The sequence below is a fragment of the Salminus brasiliensis genome, chromosome 5 (assembly GCF_030463535.1).
Source record: "Salminus brasiliensis chromosome 5, fSalBra1.hap2, whole genome shotgun sequence".
NCBI classification, from domain to species: domain Eukaryota; kingdom Metazoa; phylum Chordata; class Actinopteri; order Characiformes; family Bryconidae; genus Salminus; species Salminus brasiliensis.
The window spans coordinates 15,306,759-15,320,547 of record NC_132882.1 but is presented as its reverse complement, the minus strand read 5'-3'; the positions used below and the strand labels follow the sequence as shown (position 1 = coordinate 15,320,547).

The 13,789-nt window shown below is 41.5% G+C and overlaps 1 protein-coding gene across 3 annotated transcripts in view; it reads right to left on the bottom strand.

Moving 5' to 3' along the window:
• myh14 (myosin, heavy chain 14, non-muscle) overlaps nucleotides 1–13,789 on the bottom strand; it is a 35,151-nt gene that overhangs the window by 2,879 nt on the left and 18,483 nt on the right. For 2 of the 3 annotated variants that reach the window (XM_072679558.1, XM_072679560.1), the window contains 26 exons: nucleotides 13,012–13,226; nucleotides 12,784–12,905; nucleotides 12,457–12,526; nucleotides 12,052–12,212; nucleotides 11,626–11,734; nucleotides 11,120–11,251; nucleotides 10,803–11,009; nucleotides 10,250–10,387; nucleotides 8,521–8,644; nucleotides 8,229–8,400; nucleotides 7,838–8,050; nucleotides 6,492–6,636; nucleotides 6,109–6,315; nucleotides 5,394–5,498; nucleotides 5,114–5,266; nucleotides 4,772–5,020; nucleotides 4,329–4,541; nucleotides 3,649–3,861; nucleotides 3,281–3,442; nucleotides 2,830–2,958; nucleotides 2,622–2,710; nucleotides 2,411–2,534; nucleotides 1,898–2,106; nucleotides 1,219–1,327; nucleotides 929–1,101; nucleotides 614–640 (listed from right to left, as the gene is read on the bottom strand). In XM_072679558.1, the coding sequence (XP_072535659.1) occupies nucleotides 614–640; nucleotides 929–1,101; nucleotides 1,219–1,327; nucleotides 1,898–2,106; nucleotides 2,411–2,534; nucleotides 2,622–2,710; nucleotides 2,830–2,958; nucleotides 3,281–3,442; nucleotides 3,649–3,861; nucleotides 4,329–4,541; nucleotides 4,772–5,020; nucleotides 5,114–5,266; nucleotides 5,394–5,498; nucleotides 6,109–6,315; nucleotides 6,492–6,636; nucleotides 7,838–8,050; nucleotides 8,229–8,400; nucleotides 8,521–8,644; nucleotides 10,250–10,387; nucleotides 10,803–11,009; nucleotides 11,120–11,251; nucleotides 11,626–11,734; nucleotides 12,052–12,212; nucleotides 12,457–12,526; nucleotides 12,784–12,905; nucleotides 13,012–13,226 (3,970 nt within the window). The remainder of the gene's footprint in view (nucleotides 1–613; nucleotides 641–928; nucleotides 1,102–1,218; nucleotides 1,328–1,897; nucleotides 2,107–2,410; nucleotides 2,535–2,621; nucleotides 2,711–2,829; nucleotides 2,959–3,280; nucleotides 3,443–3,648; nucleotides 3,862–4,328; nucleotides 4,542–4,771; nucleotides 5,021–5,113; nucleotides 5,267–5,393; nucleotides 5,499–6,108; nucleotides 6,316–6,491; nucleotides 6,637–7,837; nucleotides 8,051–8,228; nucleotides 8,401–8,520; nucleotides 8,645–10,249; nucleotides 10,388–10,802; nucleotides 11,010–11,119; nucleotides 11,252–11,625; nucleotides 11,735–12,051; nucleotides 12,213–12,456; nucleotides 12,527–12,783; nucleotides 12,906–13,011; nucleotides 13,227–13,789) is intronic. The other variant, XM_072679559.1, reaches the window with a different exon arrangement.

Here is a 13,789-nt window from a genome sequence, read left to right as displayed (position 1 = left end):
ATAATAGATAGATATAGATATGGCACAGTTACAGATAGGTACAATGAACCCAAATACAATGACCTCCAAAACACAATCCAGCATAACCAAAACAGGGATGTAAAATTCCTGTCTTGAGTCAATATATTTATGCTTCCCCTGAACAAAGAAAAGGCTGAAAACTACTGCTAGGCAAACAGCTTTTACCATCTCTTCTCTCCCCTGTCTGGAAAACAAACTCCCTCAATTGAACCTAAACACACATCAGAGGGGAATGTACAGCTTATTTTTACCGAGAGCTAAACCTGGGGATGTAGGTGGAGGAAAGGCCTAAAAGCTTGCAAAGGGCACATCATGCGGAGAGGTTTGTTACATTGTTAAACATTTTCCATAGAAGGGAAATCAGTGTGTTTCAATATGAGGCAAAATATCAGGGCTGTAAATAGGCTTATAATACTGTGCCCAAGCACAAGATGTACCACAAGCTGTATTGAATCAAATTCTGAATGTTGTGAACGTGAATGTTGTGAACTGTTACACCCCTAGATTTCTGTGAAAATAATGTTAATGAGAACAGACACAAACTCTGATCATACACACATAACACAGGCACATGCACAACGTAAAAACCTACTTGTCGGATCTGGGTCGCTCTGTGCCGCTGAGTGGGTGTAGGAGACAATTAAACACATACGCACACATGGACACACACATGCAAATACGTTAGATATGGATGGATAAATGAAGCATGCATACACAAACAAAAACACAGTGGAGCAACATGAATAAAATAACAAAACAAAGCAAAAACAAACCAAAGCTAAATAATTAGCATCAGATTATTCTACAGCACTGTCAGTCAACAGCAGCAGCATATCTGCTTCCATGCTGTCGCTGATTTCTTGACAACATAGACATGCACACACACACACACACTTACACCTCTTACCTGAGTTGGGAGCGCAGAGCGCTTAGCTCACGGTTCATACTCTGCATGCTATCACCCATTTCCTCCAGCTCACGCTGTAGTTTCCTGCGCTGGGCGTTTGTGCGCGAGTTCTCCTCCTCCACCTCCTCCAGCTGCCTCTTCAGCTGCCGCAGACGGCCCATCGACTTGTCCAGCTAAAGCCAAATACAATGCAAAAGTTCTATACAACATGGTATGATTTAAAAAAAGAAATTACTGTACAGTACATGCGTTTTTGACTCTCAATGAAGTAGTGTACAGAAGAGGCATACCTGCTCTCTGTACTGGTCTGCGTGTCTCCTCTCATCCTCTACCTGCATCACCACTTCTTTCAGTTTCTTCTCTGTTTTCCGCACCAGCTTGTTGGCCATTGCACGCTCCCTTAGAGACAAATAAAGATTTCTGTAAGATTCCTTATGGCATAGTTAATGACGTATATCAAGACATAGGAAAATCATGGCTTAAAGTCTATACTGAGGTGGTACAAAACATTTGTAAAACATGGTATTTGGAAAAGCGACTTACAATCTGATCATGTTATAGAGGCAGACAACTGTGGCCTTAAGAGTCTTACCCAAAGACTATTGGTATAGTGTGGTACATTTACTTATGAGGAATCAAACTCCAGTCTACTATGTTAAGGGCAGCAGTGTTACTCACTAAGCAATGCAATTAAATTGTTCAACTATCTTGGGACTTTTCATACTAACAAATTAATACATTTATAAATGATAAATTATAGCCATATTAGGCTGTATTGTAAAAGAAAAAAGTGTTAAGAACTAGTTGAAATGGGCAGTAGCCATCGGAAATGCTCCTTCCAAATTTTTATTTCCAATATATAAAATTTTTTGACTAACTTCTCAGTGTGATGGCTTTTCAATATCATGGCTAATGGCTTTATCATACTAGGTTAATGTGAAATTCCTATTCATGTCACCCCAAACTCACTGTCGCTCTTGCTCCAGTTGCTCCTCCATGGCTTCAATTTTGGACTCCAGAGCAGCAACACTCATGCGGTGTTTTCCTCTCACAGCTCCTTCTAACTCAGTCAGCCTGGTCTTCAGCTCCTTGTTCTGCCTCTCAAGGCTCTCTCGTGCCCCCTCACTCTTCTGGGTCAAGGTCCTCTCTCCGGCCAGCTGCACTGTCAGAGTCTCCACCTGATACACAGGAAAAGAGGTTTAAAGTAAAAGTGAAAGATATTTGTTCATAAGATATATGTTTCATATCTCTATAACAATACAACCTGCAAATTAGTTTTAGCGCTGTTACTGAAAAATGTACAGGGGTATCTAAATAATAAGTACTAAAATTAATAACAGGTGTTTGGATCAGAGCATCACTAAAGTGTGCTTTCATGAATACGACTCTAAGAACCTGCGCTACTCAACAGCCCCAGTTGATTTTGTTCTCATCCTCTGAGGAAATGTTTCTGAGACACCGTTTAAAGATGCATGTGTGTACCTGCAGCGTGGTCTTCCTCTGTCTCTCAGCCAGCAGCTCAGCATTGCTCTGCTCCTCTTCCAGTTCCTCCTCCAGCTGACTAATCCTGGCCTCCAGACGCCTTTTTTCATCACATAGAGCTGACCTGTGAGAGAAAGTGAGGTGTTACACACAGCAACACACACACACCTACTCAAACACAACACACACAGGCAGATTCTTAGATTCTTACTTCCCGCTGCTGGTGTTGAGAATCTCTTCAGCCATTTCGTCTCGCTCCTGCTGAGCCTGTCTCCTCGACCTGTCTGACACCGCCAGCTCCTGAGACACAGAAAGAGAGGAAATACAGCACATGTTCATGATTTATGACACACACTGAATCCAAATTAGATGGTTTGTTTAAACATTTATAACATAATCACATAGGACGTGTCACAAACCTCTGTTAGCTGCAGTAGCTCCGCCTCTAGGGTCTGCAGGCGCTTTTCGCTGTCCTTTGATTGGACGATGACTTCATCTCGAGCCATCTTGGTCTCGTCCAACTCCCGCAACACCTCCTTCATCTGAGCCTGATGTGTACATAGGCAATATAACACAATGATAATAAATACAATGCTTATAGGTCTACACTGATGTTTGGGAATACATGTTTTACACCAACCCAAATACTAAACTGTGACTATTTTGCCCACTTGGCCAATTTAGATTGTTATGTAATGTTTCAATGTTTTCTGGGTCCAGTTTCCTCCAAAGTTAAATACAAGTAGTGATTTAAACCTGGCTTAATTTGTTAACATGACTGCCACCCCTTTAAAAAGGCTTTACATTTGTTTAGGTCCCATGCTAACCTACAAAGATGATATGCTCTCAGTGTGCTGAATTATTTATTACCTGGAGTCGCTTCAGCTGCCGGAGTGCCTCCTCTCTACCACGAGTGGCTGCCTCCACCTGAGATTCTGCCTCCTGGAGCTCCGCCTCCATTTGCTTCTTGACAGATAGTGCTTGAGCTCTCTGAGTCTTCTCCTCTTCCAAGAGAGCTTCTAGCTCACGGACCTACAAAGATTTGTTTATTTTTGAAAGATGTACGTTGTGATTTATTTTGCCCTAGAATATTATTGAAAGCCTACTACTGCCAGCACATTCATGTGTAATGACTGCCTGTTCTAAACACTGAGCCCCAAGTAAAAGCACTTTGCACATGCAGCCTTCTTCACCTCAGTAATTAGTGACAAGCTTCAGCACATTTTAATCCAGGCTACCTGTTTGTTGAGGGCCCTTCTCTTTTCCTCTCCTTTCTCTTCCTTGGCACTGATCTCACGTTCAAACTGGGCACGAAGGGCCTGCAGTGTGACCTCCAGTCTCAGCCGGGAGTTCTCAGCCTCAGACAGCTCCTCCTCCAGCTCCTGTGTCTGCTCCCGAAGAGACTGCGCTTCCACTTCCAGAGCCCGCCGAGAGCGCTCCAATTCATGCACCTGAGAGACACAGGCCGAAAAGACTTTTATGTTTATTTGTTAAGCAGTTAATAGCAGTTAATAGAAGTTGTCTAGATAGTTAGTGTTAGTGATTCAAAGAAACTATTCTGTCAACAACTAATGAACATTACCATTTGGACTGAACTGTTAGCTGAAGGTTATTTAAAAATTAAAACACTGAACTGTGAAACTGTAGGCATATTAATGGTTCACTATAAACCATTTGGTAACTAGTCAAGTCAAGTCAAGTCAAATTTATTTGTATAGCGCTTTTTACAACTGTTGTCGTCACAAAGCAGCTTTACATAATTATTACTTAATAAAGAACAGAGACAGAGAAGAAAGAAGAAATAACATGAAGCTACTGAGTGACTAATGTGTAAGTCTTGCACTTGTGAAGGCGACTGGTTGAAGTATGGAGAAGTTAGATTTTTTTGTGTTAGTAGGTACTAAAAGACAAGTCATACGTTCTTGCCAACGTCGTCCTGGGCGTTGACTAGCTGCTCCATGTCAAGGCGAAGCTGTTTATTGGTTCTCTCTAGCTCGTCACGCTGCTCGGATGCTTCCTGTAACTCTCGAGACAGAGCTAAGAAGCGAGTCTCTTTCTCCCGGCTCTCCGCCTCTGCTCGGTCTCGCTCTTCAGCCAGTCGGGCACTCACTGCCTTCTCCTCTGCCAAAGACTGCATGGATGACAGACCAAATAAACAAAAGACGCAGCAAAGCAGGTTATGACGGTTATGCAGAAACACAGATATAGTATCATTTCAGTCTTACTGAAAGTGTAAGCAATATTGTGTATTGAAAGTAATTGTGGGGTGAGGGTATTGTTACACCCCTAATTAATAACAGGTCTTAGGTTTTAAACTTGGATTGTCCATCTGTGCATTTATGTCAGTTCTCCCTCTCTCACCTGATCAAATTTCTTCTGTCTCTTTTCCAGTGCGGTACAGTTCTGTCTCTCCCTCTGCAAGGCGATGGTCATGTCTTCAATCTCTTCTCTCAGACGCTCCTTCTGACGCTCTACTCGTTCTTTCTCCTCCTCTTTGGCTCTTTCCCTTTGTGTGGCATTCTCCAGCTCCCTCTGTAGTTTCCTCCTGCTCTCTTCTCCTGCCTCCACTGCTGCACTCACTTCTTCAGACTGCCTCTTTAGATCAGCAAGCTAGGCACAATATCGTTAGCATAAACAAAATCACAGATATGAAACAACAAATGAACTATGTGTGAACTGTGTTTGAATAAGTGAATAGCAAACCTGTTGCGTATAATTTTGGATCTGGCGCGTAAGCTCCCTGGTCTTTTCCTGCTCCTCCTCCAGTCTCTCCATCAGAGCCGCTTTCTCCTCTTCCAGAGCCCGCACACGAGACCCCAGCGCCAGTTTCTGACGGGTCTCATCCTGCAAGAGCTCCTAAAGCACCACACGTAAAAAAAACACACACACTAGTTCAGAATCAGACCTGTTGCTCTCACACACTGCCTCAGCCTTGAAAGAAAGGGCTAACATGCACACACACCTGAAATTGATGCAAAATTACCTGAGCATCATGTAGCTGGCTCTCCAGGCTGCTGACCTCTTTGCTCAAACGAAGGGATTTGGTATCAGATGAGGAAAGTGAGCTGGAAAGAGTCTCTATCTCCAACTATCAGAAGGATGCAGAGGGGAGAAAGCGGCAGAAATGTGTGGGGGTCAATATCAAATTATGGCAGCCTTCAATTTCAGCAACATATAGTTATTTAAGAATATAAATGTTGATCTAGGATGTGTGTATAGCTTGTAAAAGCACTCAATAGGATCACATGGGCTGAGAAAACCTGGATACCCAAATAACAATTCCTATGCTGAGGCCCTTAATAAATTTGTGCTATGATCACATAGCATATGTTCGAAAAGTAAGTTCAGTATTTATGTGCTTTAGGCAAATTGCACCCAGGTACGCATGTTTCTAGAGATGGAACTGATCTGATCCCTTCAAACTGGGCAGATATTAGCAGGGAAATCAGAGAGAAAAAAGCTAATTCAATCCAAACCTGTAATCAACCTATCCTAAAAAAAAGCACAGTCATGCTGTGTAATGTTATGTTGTTGGTTTTGTATCTCTTCCAGTGTGGTAATGTATGAGTAGACAAGACAAGATAACCATATTCACGATTTGTTAGACAAAGATGAAATTTGGCCTCCGCCTTTAGTCTTTTGTTCCATCTCTCAATCTGTCACCCCATAACACCACTCATCTGTTCCTCCTTCTGTACCTGGAGTTTGTGAAGCCTGTCTTCCCTCTCCTCCCTCTCCCTCTCAGCCTGGGCCAGGCGAGCAGTGAGTTCCTGGAGCTGTCCCTCTGCTCTCTTCCTGCCTCTCTCGCTCTCCATCTTCCCCCCCTGCAAGGTCTTCAGCTCAGCCGTCAGATTGAGACGTTCCTCTTCCAGTACGGCCTTCGCCTTTTCCAAGGACTGACGAGACTGAGGGTACACAGAGAGAAGTTGCAGCAGCAGAAACACGTACATGGCCAGGAACGTATGAATATAAACACACTCCTGCACACAACCTCTAAAAAGCAGCCTTACTGTCTCAAAAAAAAAAAAAACAGCATGAAAACACTTAGACACCCTGGCAGAAATTAGAACAGCTAGCTCACCCTCTTGGCATTGTCCAACTGCTCCTGTAGGGACTCAATAGCAGCACTATGCTTGACTCTGAGTTCTGAGAGCTGGGCTTCATGACGCCGAGTGTCCTCCTCAACCAGTCTCTGGAGCTCTGACAACTCAGCCTCACGTCGAGACCTACACACATACATACAAGAGATAACGCAGATAACCATTTTGAGAATGAAATGAGATTCTGTGACTTGCAGTTTACTCTGTGACTCTGTGTTTGCTTGTGAAACCTCAGCATTTAAAATGGGGACAAGTTCAGAAATGACACCCCTGTACTGGCCTCTGGCCGCATTGCAATTTTGACATGAAAGTGACATGAGACATGAGACATTTTTATAAATAAGGCCAGTCTAAAAAGTTCTGCTGGCTGTATACTGGGGCTTAGTGCAAAGACCCAGATAAAGGCTACTTGTACTGTATTATGAAGACTCAACTTCAAACTAACGTGGCTTTCTTCACATGTCTCTTTACATGTTTCTGTAATGGTATACAGTGGCATGCCAACGTTTCGGTACCCCTGGTCAAAAATATGTTTGTCAAAAATGTTTTTTGTTTATCATCACTGAATCTTCCTTCCTTTTGCGGCTATGATTTGCCTTTTTAGCAACCTATGGGCATTTATCACTGACAGTTGTTTGGCAGCTGCTTAAAGGACACATAGCAGTTGATTAATGAAACAAGATTTGCGGACTTGAGAGCTTTTGTTGTCTCTACTGTCCTGGGAAGTCTTTTTACTAGATTTTGGAGCATTGCTCTGAGGATTTGATTGCATTGTGACAAGTGCGTTCCTGAGGACAGGATGTTGAATGATTAACACCCCACCTCATCCCCCAACTCATCTCAAAAGTACTGGATAGAGCACCATCATTCTACATCGTTCCACTGCTCCACAGCTCAATGCTGGGGGCTTCATACCCCTCTAGCTCACACTTGACATTAGGCATGCTCCCAATAGGTTCATATTTATCTGACCAGCGAGTCCTATTCTATTGGCAATACTTCTCTACAGGGACTAGACAAGTTGTGTATGTGTGTGTGTGTGTGTAGCTGCAAATCTGTGTCAGCAATGGGTGCAACTTAAAGTAGCAGAATGGGAAAAGGGATCTCTACAAACATTTGGCCATAAAGAGTGTATTTATAAAGCTTTAAAATTCAGTTACAAAACTATTACCAGGTCAGGTACTGATGTAGAGTGATTCATTCAGGATCACAAACGGCACCTCAATCCACCCCAAATACAATGTATTTAATAGTTTTAAATTACAATCACAGTGTAATACTTTCATTTAATATGAATAAATGCACACACACACACACACAAACAAACCTGAGCTCTTGTTGGGCGGCCGTGGTGTCCAGTGTGTCCTCCAGTTCAGTCCTGAGGGCTTCTAACTCTTCACCCAGATCCCTCCTCTGCTTCTCAGCCCTCTCTCTCATTCCTCGTTCGTTGTCTACCTCCTCCTTCAGTTCTGACACCTGAGACATGGCCTCCCTCAGAGCTCGCTGAGCCTCTGAACGCCGAGCGCCCTCCTCCTCCAACCTAATTCACATATACACCAACACAGAACATTGCCACTGATAATGTGCACATTTTTAGAATAATATAATATATTATCATTATATGATATATTATTGTATAATAATGCCTCTGTGTGAGTGCTGTGTGTGTCTATTTGTTTGTATATGGTATCTGTACACATTCATGCATGTGTGTGTACCGTGTCTGTAGTGTGGTGATCTCTTTCTCTCTGTTGGACAGGCTGCTGCGAAGCTCCGTCACTAGCAGACCTAGATCAGTCAGCTGCTCCTGGGCCTCTGCTGCCTCGCTCTCCATGCGCCTCCTCCATTTCTCCTGCTCCAGCCGGCCCTGCTCCTCTCGCTTCAGACGCTCTGGGAGAAGGGCACAGAAGTGGTGTCAAGACATTAATACAGACAATTAGTGTCTATAACATACTGACAGAGCTCAATTAAGAGTTTAAATATTATTTAGGAATAAATATAGGCTGTTACCTTCTAAGTCAGCAATGACAGCTTCCTGTTTGTTCTTGAGCTTGTTGAGACTCTTCACCTTCTCCTCTTCTTCAGTCAGCTGGTCTGTCACCTCATTTAATCTTTCCTCCAACTGCTTCTTCTCCTGCGATTGAGAAAAGAAAGACCGACGATAATGAATGAGGCAGAATAAGCATTTATGTATTTGTTGAATATGCAGTGCTTTTCACAAACTAAGTCATTATACAGAGAAGTACAACATCATGAAGCAGAAGATAAGGAACAGTGTTCAGTTAACAAGAGATTAATGACTGATATTTAAAGAAAAAATGAGCGATTCTCGGATTTGATGCCCTTTAAGTTCCTAAGATGGATGGTTTATATTATCAATTAGAAAAATCACTAAAATGTAACTAGATAGATACTTTATTGATCCCGAAGGAAATATAGGCACTTAATTACAGTGTATAACACATTAACATGTCTTTAGCATGTAATGCTGACATTATTTGTCCCAATATATTTTTATAAAATATTACAGTTCTTAGTTTACTTTTATAATTAACTTATATCACAAAACATATTGTTTTGTCTAAAACAGATCTTTCTACATAATGCATTTGCTGCTGTCCCTCATTCAACCACATAACTGTCATTTTCCCTCTGTAAAAATAACTGTCTCATTTTTCCAACATCATTTTGAGGAACTAACATAATCAAAGTCTCTTTGACCGCAAGCTTCGAATAGAGGTAAGATTAACTTCCCTCATCTCTATATATAACAATATTTTACTTTATGATTAAGCTTGTCAAGCTCAATGTTGAATTTAGAATTATGCATTAGGGGTGCACAATATATCATTTTAGTTTCGCCACTGCAGGGACATGCAATATCAGATGCAAACACATCATGCTGCCTGGATACATGGAGTGCATCATTCCATCATTCAGTCTGGTGAAAATTCCATTATTTTTTAACATTGCAGTATATATTGCAGAAAACAAAAAATATAGCAATGTCAGTTATGTTACATTCTTGTGCAGCCCTAGTGTAAATATAGTGTAAAGTACTGAAACACCTGATATGAAAAACATTTTGTACAATCGGTTCTGCTAGCATTACGCCATTTTTGCAAAACCTTAACCCAGCCCTGTCACATTCAATCCCATAATACTTTTAATGTGACTGGGTTAAATGGTTGTTACTGAGTTGAACAACTGTCTCTTTTTCATTTTCACAAAGGGCTTCCTTTCCTGAGAATGACTCAAAATAGAGTCATGAAGGCACCGGCATTCTAGGACTTTGAATGACTCAGAAGATACTATGCATTTTCTATGTACTGAGATCTGTTATATTACTTAGAATGGAGGCACACTAACATGCTAAGCTGGGCATAAAGTGTTTAACAGTATCAATCATTAAAAAAGGGTTCATTTGGGCAAAATAATTTAACGAGAGATGTTTAAGTGAGAGTATAGTTGACAAAGATGATCATAATCCATTAGATAAAAGAAAATAAATCAAGAATAAGCCTAGTCTGTGATTTTAAACTGATTTCAAGGATTAAACAAAAATATCTTAATCTGTGCCATTAAGCCAAATGCAGATGACACAGACCACAGACTATGCAGTCAATGCTGAGCTTAGACTGTAGCTGCTGTCATAACATCAGAGATACACTATATGTCCTTATTGATCAGGCATCTTTATCAATGAATGTGACAGTATTTTTGTCTTAAGCTGTGAGACCTTGCTCAGTCTGTCTCTCTGCTCTCCTGCAGTCAGGGTCTCCGTCTCCAGACTCTTCACTTTGGTTTCCAAGGTAACCTTCTCCAGCAGGAGCCTCTGCCGTGCCCCCTCCTCCTCCTCCAACTGCTCTTCTAAATCCTGCAAGAGAGAGAGAGGGAGAGAGAGATATTTACAGGACACATCATAAACAGCACAAGCTCCATACGAGCAAAACAAGGTAGCTTTGGCAGTTTGGCAGTAGGCAAGGCTAGCTAGCAGTTTTCAACAGCAGAGCAGTTGAAAAGACAGCTGTTATATCAGAGTTTTACTTCTCATCATGAGCTGCCAATAACTGCCATAAGCTAGAGTAAAGCTTGTGGCTTTCGATTAGTGCGTTTAATAGTTCTCTGAAGGACAGATTGTGTTTTTATTTCTTCAAACATTCTTTTGAAACTGCAATTTTACTGCAATGTTTTTGTGTTGTTGGTGACGGTGATGCGAGTAAAATATAAATTCTAAGTGGCATACACTGCACTAAGCCAAGCAGTGGGAAACTGCTTTTAAATTTACGTACCTGTACATGCTGCTGCATTCGCTTCTTCTCATTGGTTAATTGCACACCTCTCTCTTCTTCTTCCTCCAATCGGCCCTCAAGCTCCCCAAGCACATCTTCCAGCTCCTGCTTACGGCTGGCCAATCGTGCTCTCATCTCCTCTGCCTCAGCGAATAACTCAGCCTCTGCCTGCAGCTGGTCTGTAAGCACGGCCTTCTCCTCCATCAGCTTATAGGTGTGACATAAAATCACAGCAATTAAAAAAACAAATTTGAAAACAAACTGTAACTGGACAGAAACAGAAACAGACAGAAAGGGAAAGTGAGGGATTGGACTACCTGTTGGTGTTTTCTCTCTAGTTCAGTATATTCATGCTCTACTTTGCCCAGATTGTCTTTGGCTTTCTGAAGTTCTGCTTCCCGGGCTTGAATTTCCTCATCCTGTCGGGTTACCTGCAACAGTGGCTTCACCTAGGGGCACAAATCAATGATCAAAGGAGCAATACATAACAGGACACCCGTTTGTACGGCCTACAAAATGTATACAGCAAAAAAATAAGCATGTGTACATATAATGTGTCTGTTTAGGCCTGTCACAATAATTACGTTAGAAAAGTTAATCTAAAACAATCATCCCATCCAGTTTTCTGAAGAAAAAAAAAACAGTTGGAGAAAGGCCTTCCTGAGTTGCACATACAGTAAAGGATTAAGCACTTAACCTTGCTGATTCATATTTGACAAGAGAAAAAATATCCTACTATACTTTGCAGTAGAACGTGTGCGCCGTTGCAGTATAAAGCCGTACAGTGGAGGCACATTGGCATGGTGTAGCTGTAGTTTGTTACCTTGGTAAAGAGTCTCCACCACTGCCAGTTGCGCAGCTTCAGATAAGCAGCACAGTTTCTCTGCATCACCCGAAGCGCACTTAGCTGCTGCTGCTTCTTTAGAAATGCTCTACAAACACATAATTTACACAACTCTAAATAATAAATTATGAATCAACTTTTTTTAAGCAACTATTTAGAATAGTTAAAAACTCTCCAGTGCCACATTAATGAATTTGCCAGCAGTGCATAAATAGGCCTTATTCCATAATTATGTTCAGAGGTCTGCATCTGCTTCTCATTTAAATAGTGTTGTTTGTATTGCAATTTTATTTAGATTTTCAGTCTGTAAAGAACGCAAAGACACTATTCAGGCAAAAAAGAATTCTAAAGTGCACAATTATAAAAACAAGAGTACACACACTAAAAAAGAGAGTACACACTCACCTCCTGGCAAGGTATCCTCGGGCAGCACTTTGGAAGCGAATGATGGTGTCAGTGATCTTCAGGTCTCTCTCCTCTTCCAGGTGTGCCAACACTCCAGCACGGAAAAATACCTTACTCTGACCGACCCGGAAGAGGTTTCGGTCCAGCTCCAGAGCACTGATCTGAGACACAGGTACACAGCAATTTCTTTCAATACAACTCTTAACATAAATAGTATCAGTACATGCACACACACCATGTTAAGATGAAATGTATAGAACTGACTATAACTGAGGAGAAGAAAACTATCTAACACACTCCACAACTACTAAATCAAGTACACTAGAACAATAGTGTGCATTAGCAAGTGCATAACCAGTGTTCAATTCTTTATGTGAAAAAGGGAATTTAAATGCTTTTACTCACCATGAGCTCACAGGCCTGCTTCCCATCCATGAAGGTGCGGGGTATAGCATTTGGAGTCAGAATCTCATACCTTAGAGACAGCAGCAAGAAGGGACATTAGGAGACAGAAGAATAGAAGGAGAAAGAAGAATGAGGACCTAGCATAAGAGGAATTCTCTCTCTGCACTCAAACACATCACTGAGTAAAGAGAATGGGACTGAATAGGATTGTGTGTGCAACAGAATAAGTAAGCATGATGACAGGTGGTTCTGATGGCTCAGTCAGATGGCTCAGCAGAAAAAGACATGCACACACACACACACATGCACACACACACACACACACACCTTTGTCTGAACTCCTGGAAGGGGATGCGGTTGGGGAAGCCCTGTCTGCAGATTCTGATTCCCTCCAGAACTCCATTACACCTTAGCTGATCCAAGACTAGATGAGGAGTCAATTTTCCTGCCTAAAACAGGAAGAGAACGGAGAGCTTTAACATTACAGTTGGGATATTTGAGTGACTCGGGTTTTCACAACTATTGATACAGAAAGTATTACAAGGTTTCTCTTACCCTCTTGTCATGGTTGGGAATGATACAGCGCAGAAAGTTGGGGTTGGTGTTCCGCAGTGTGGCCATTAGTTTGGTCAGTGACTCTTTGTACAGCTGTCCGACTGTCCGGAACATTCCTTTTTTTGTCTTCAGTCCTGCTGCTCCAAATGTTACTGGCCCACTGCTCTCAGTAAGCCCTCCAGATGCCACTTGGTCCAGTCCCACAATCCTGTCCACTGAGGAACATAAATAATAATTGGATGTTTGATAAGGTAGCAAAACACAGTGCTTGTGCTTTACCACAACAATAGATAATACAAACTAGCCAAAACAAAAACAAAACTGTAAGACGCTCTGGTCTGCTAAATGTCTTAAATGTAAATTTAGATAAAAAGGATAAAAATACCTATGGAAAAGCTGAAAACAACACCAACAACAACAAATTCTACATATTCAATTCTTCAATTCAGTTATGATATTTAAAAACAGCAAAGGGTAACAAGCCAAACCAGCATGCACAATTTTCATCAATATCGGTAAACACAAAGTAAGGTCACAATTTCTCTATTTCTGGAAATACCAGGTGTTGGTACCATGCATGTCCACTGAAATGATCTTAAAATGATCTTAGTAGAGATAGTTCATCTGTATCAATGAGTATCAGCCAATATCAGCAGAAAATGCTTGACATAGAGAAAAAAAATATTATTCAATCCTGTAACTAATCTGCCTGAAACCTGAAAATTATATTTTGTGTTTCTTGACATGGGGTAGACGCTAGAAGCAGTGTTTTTAGAAA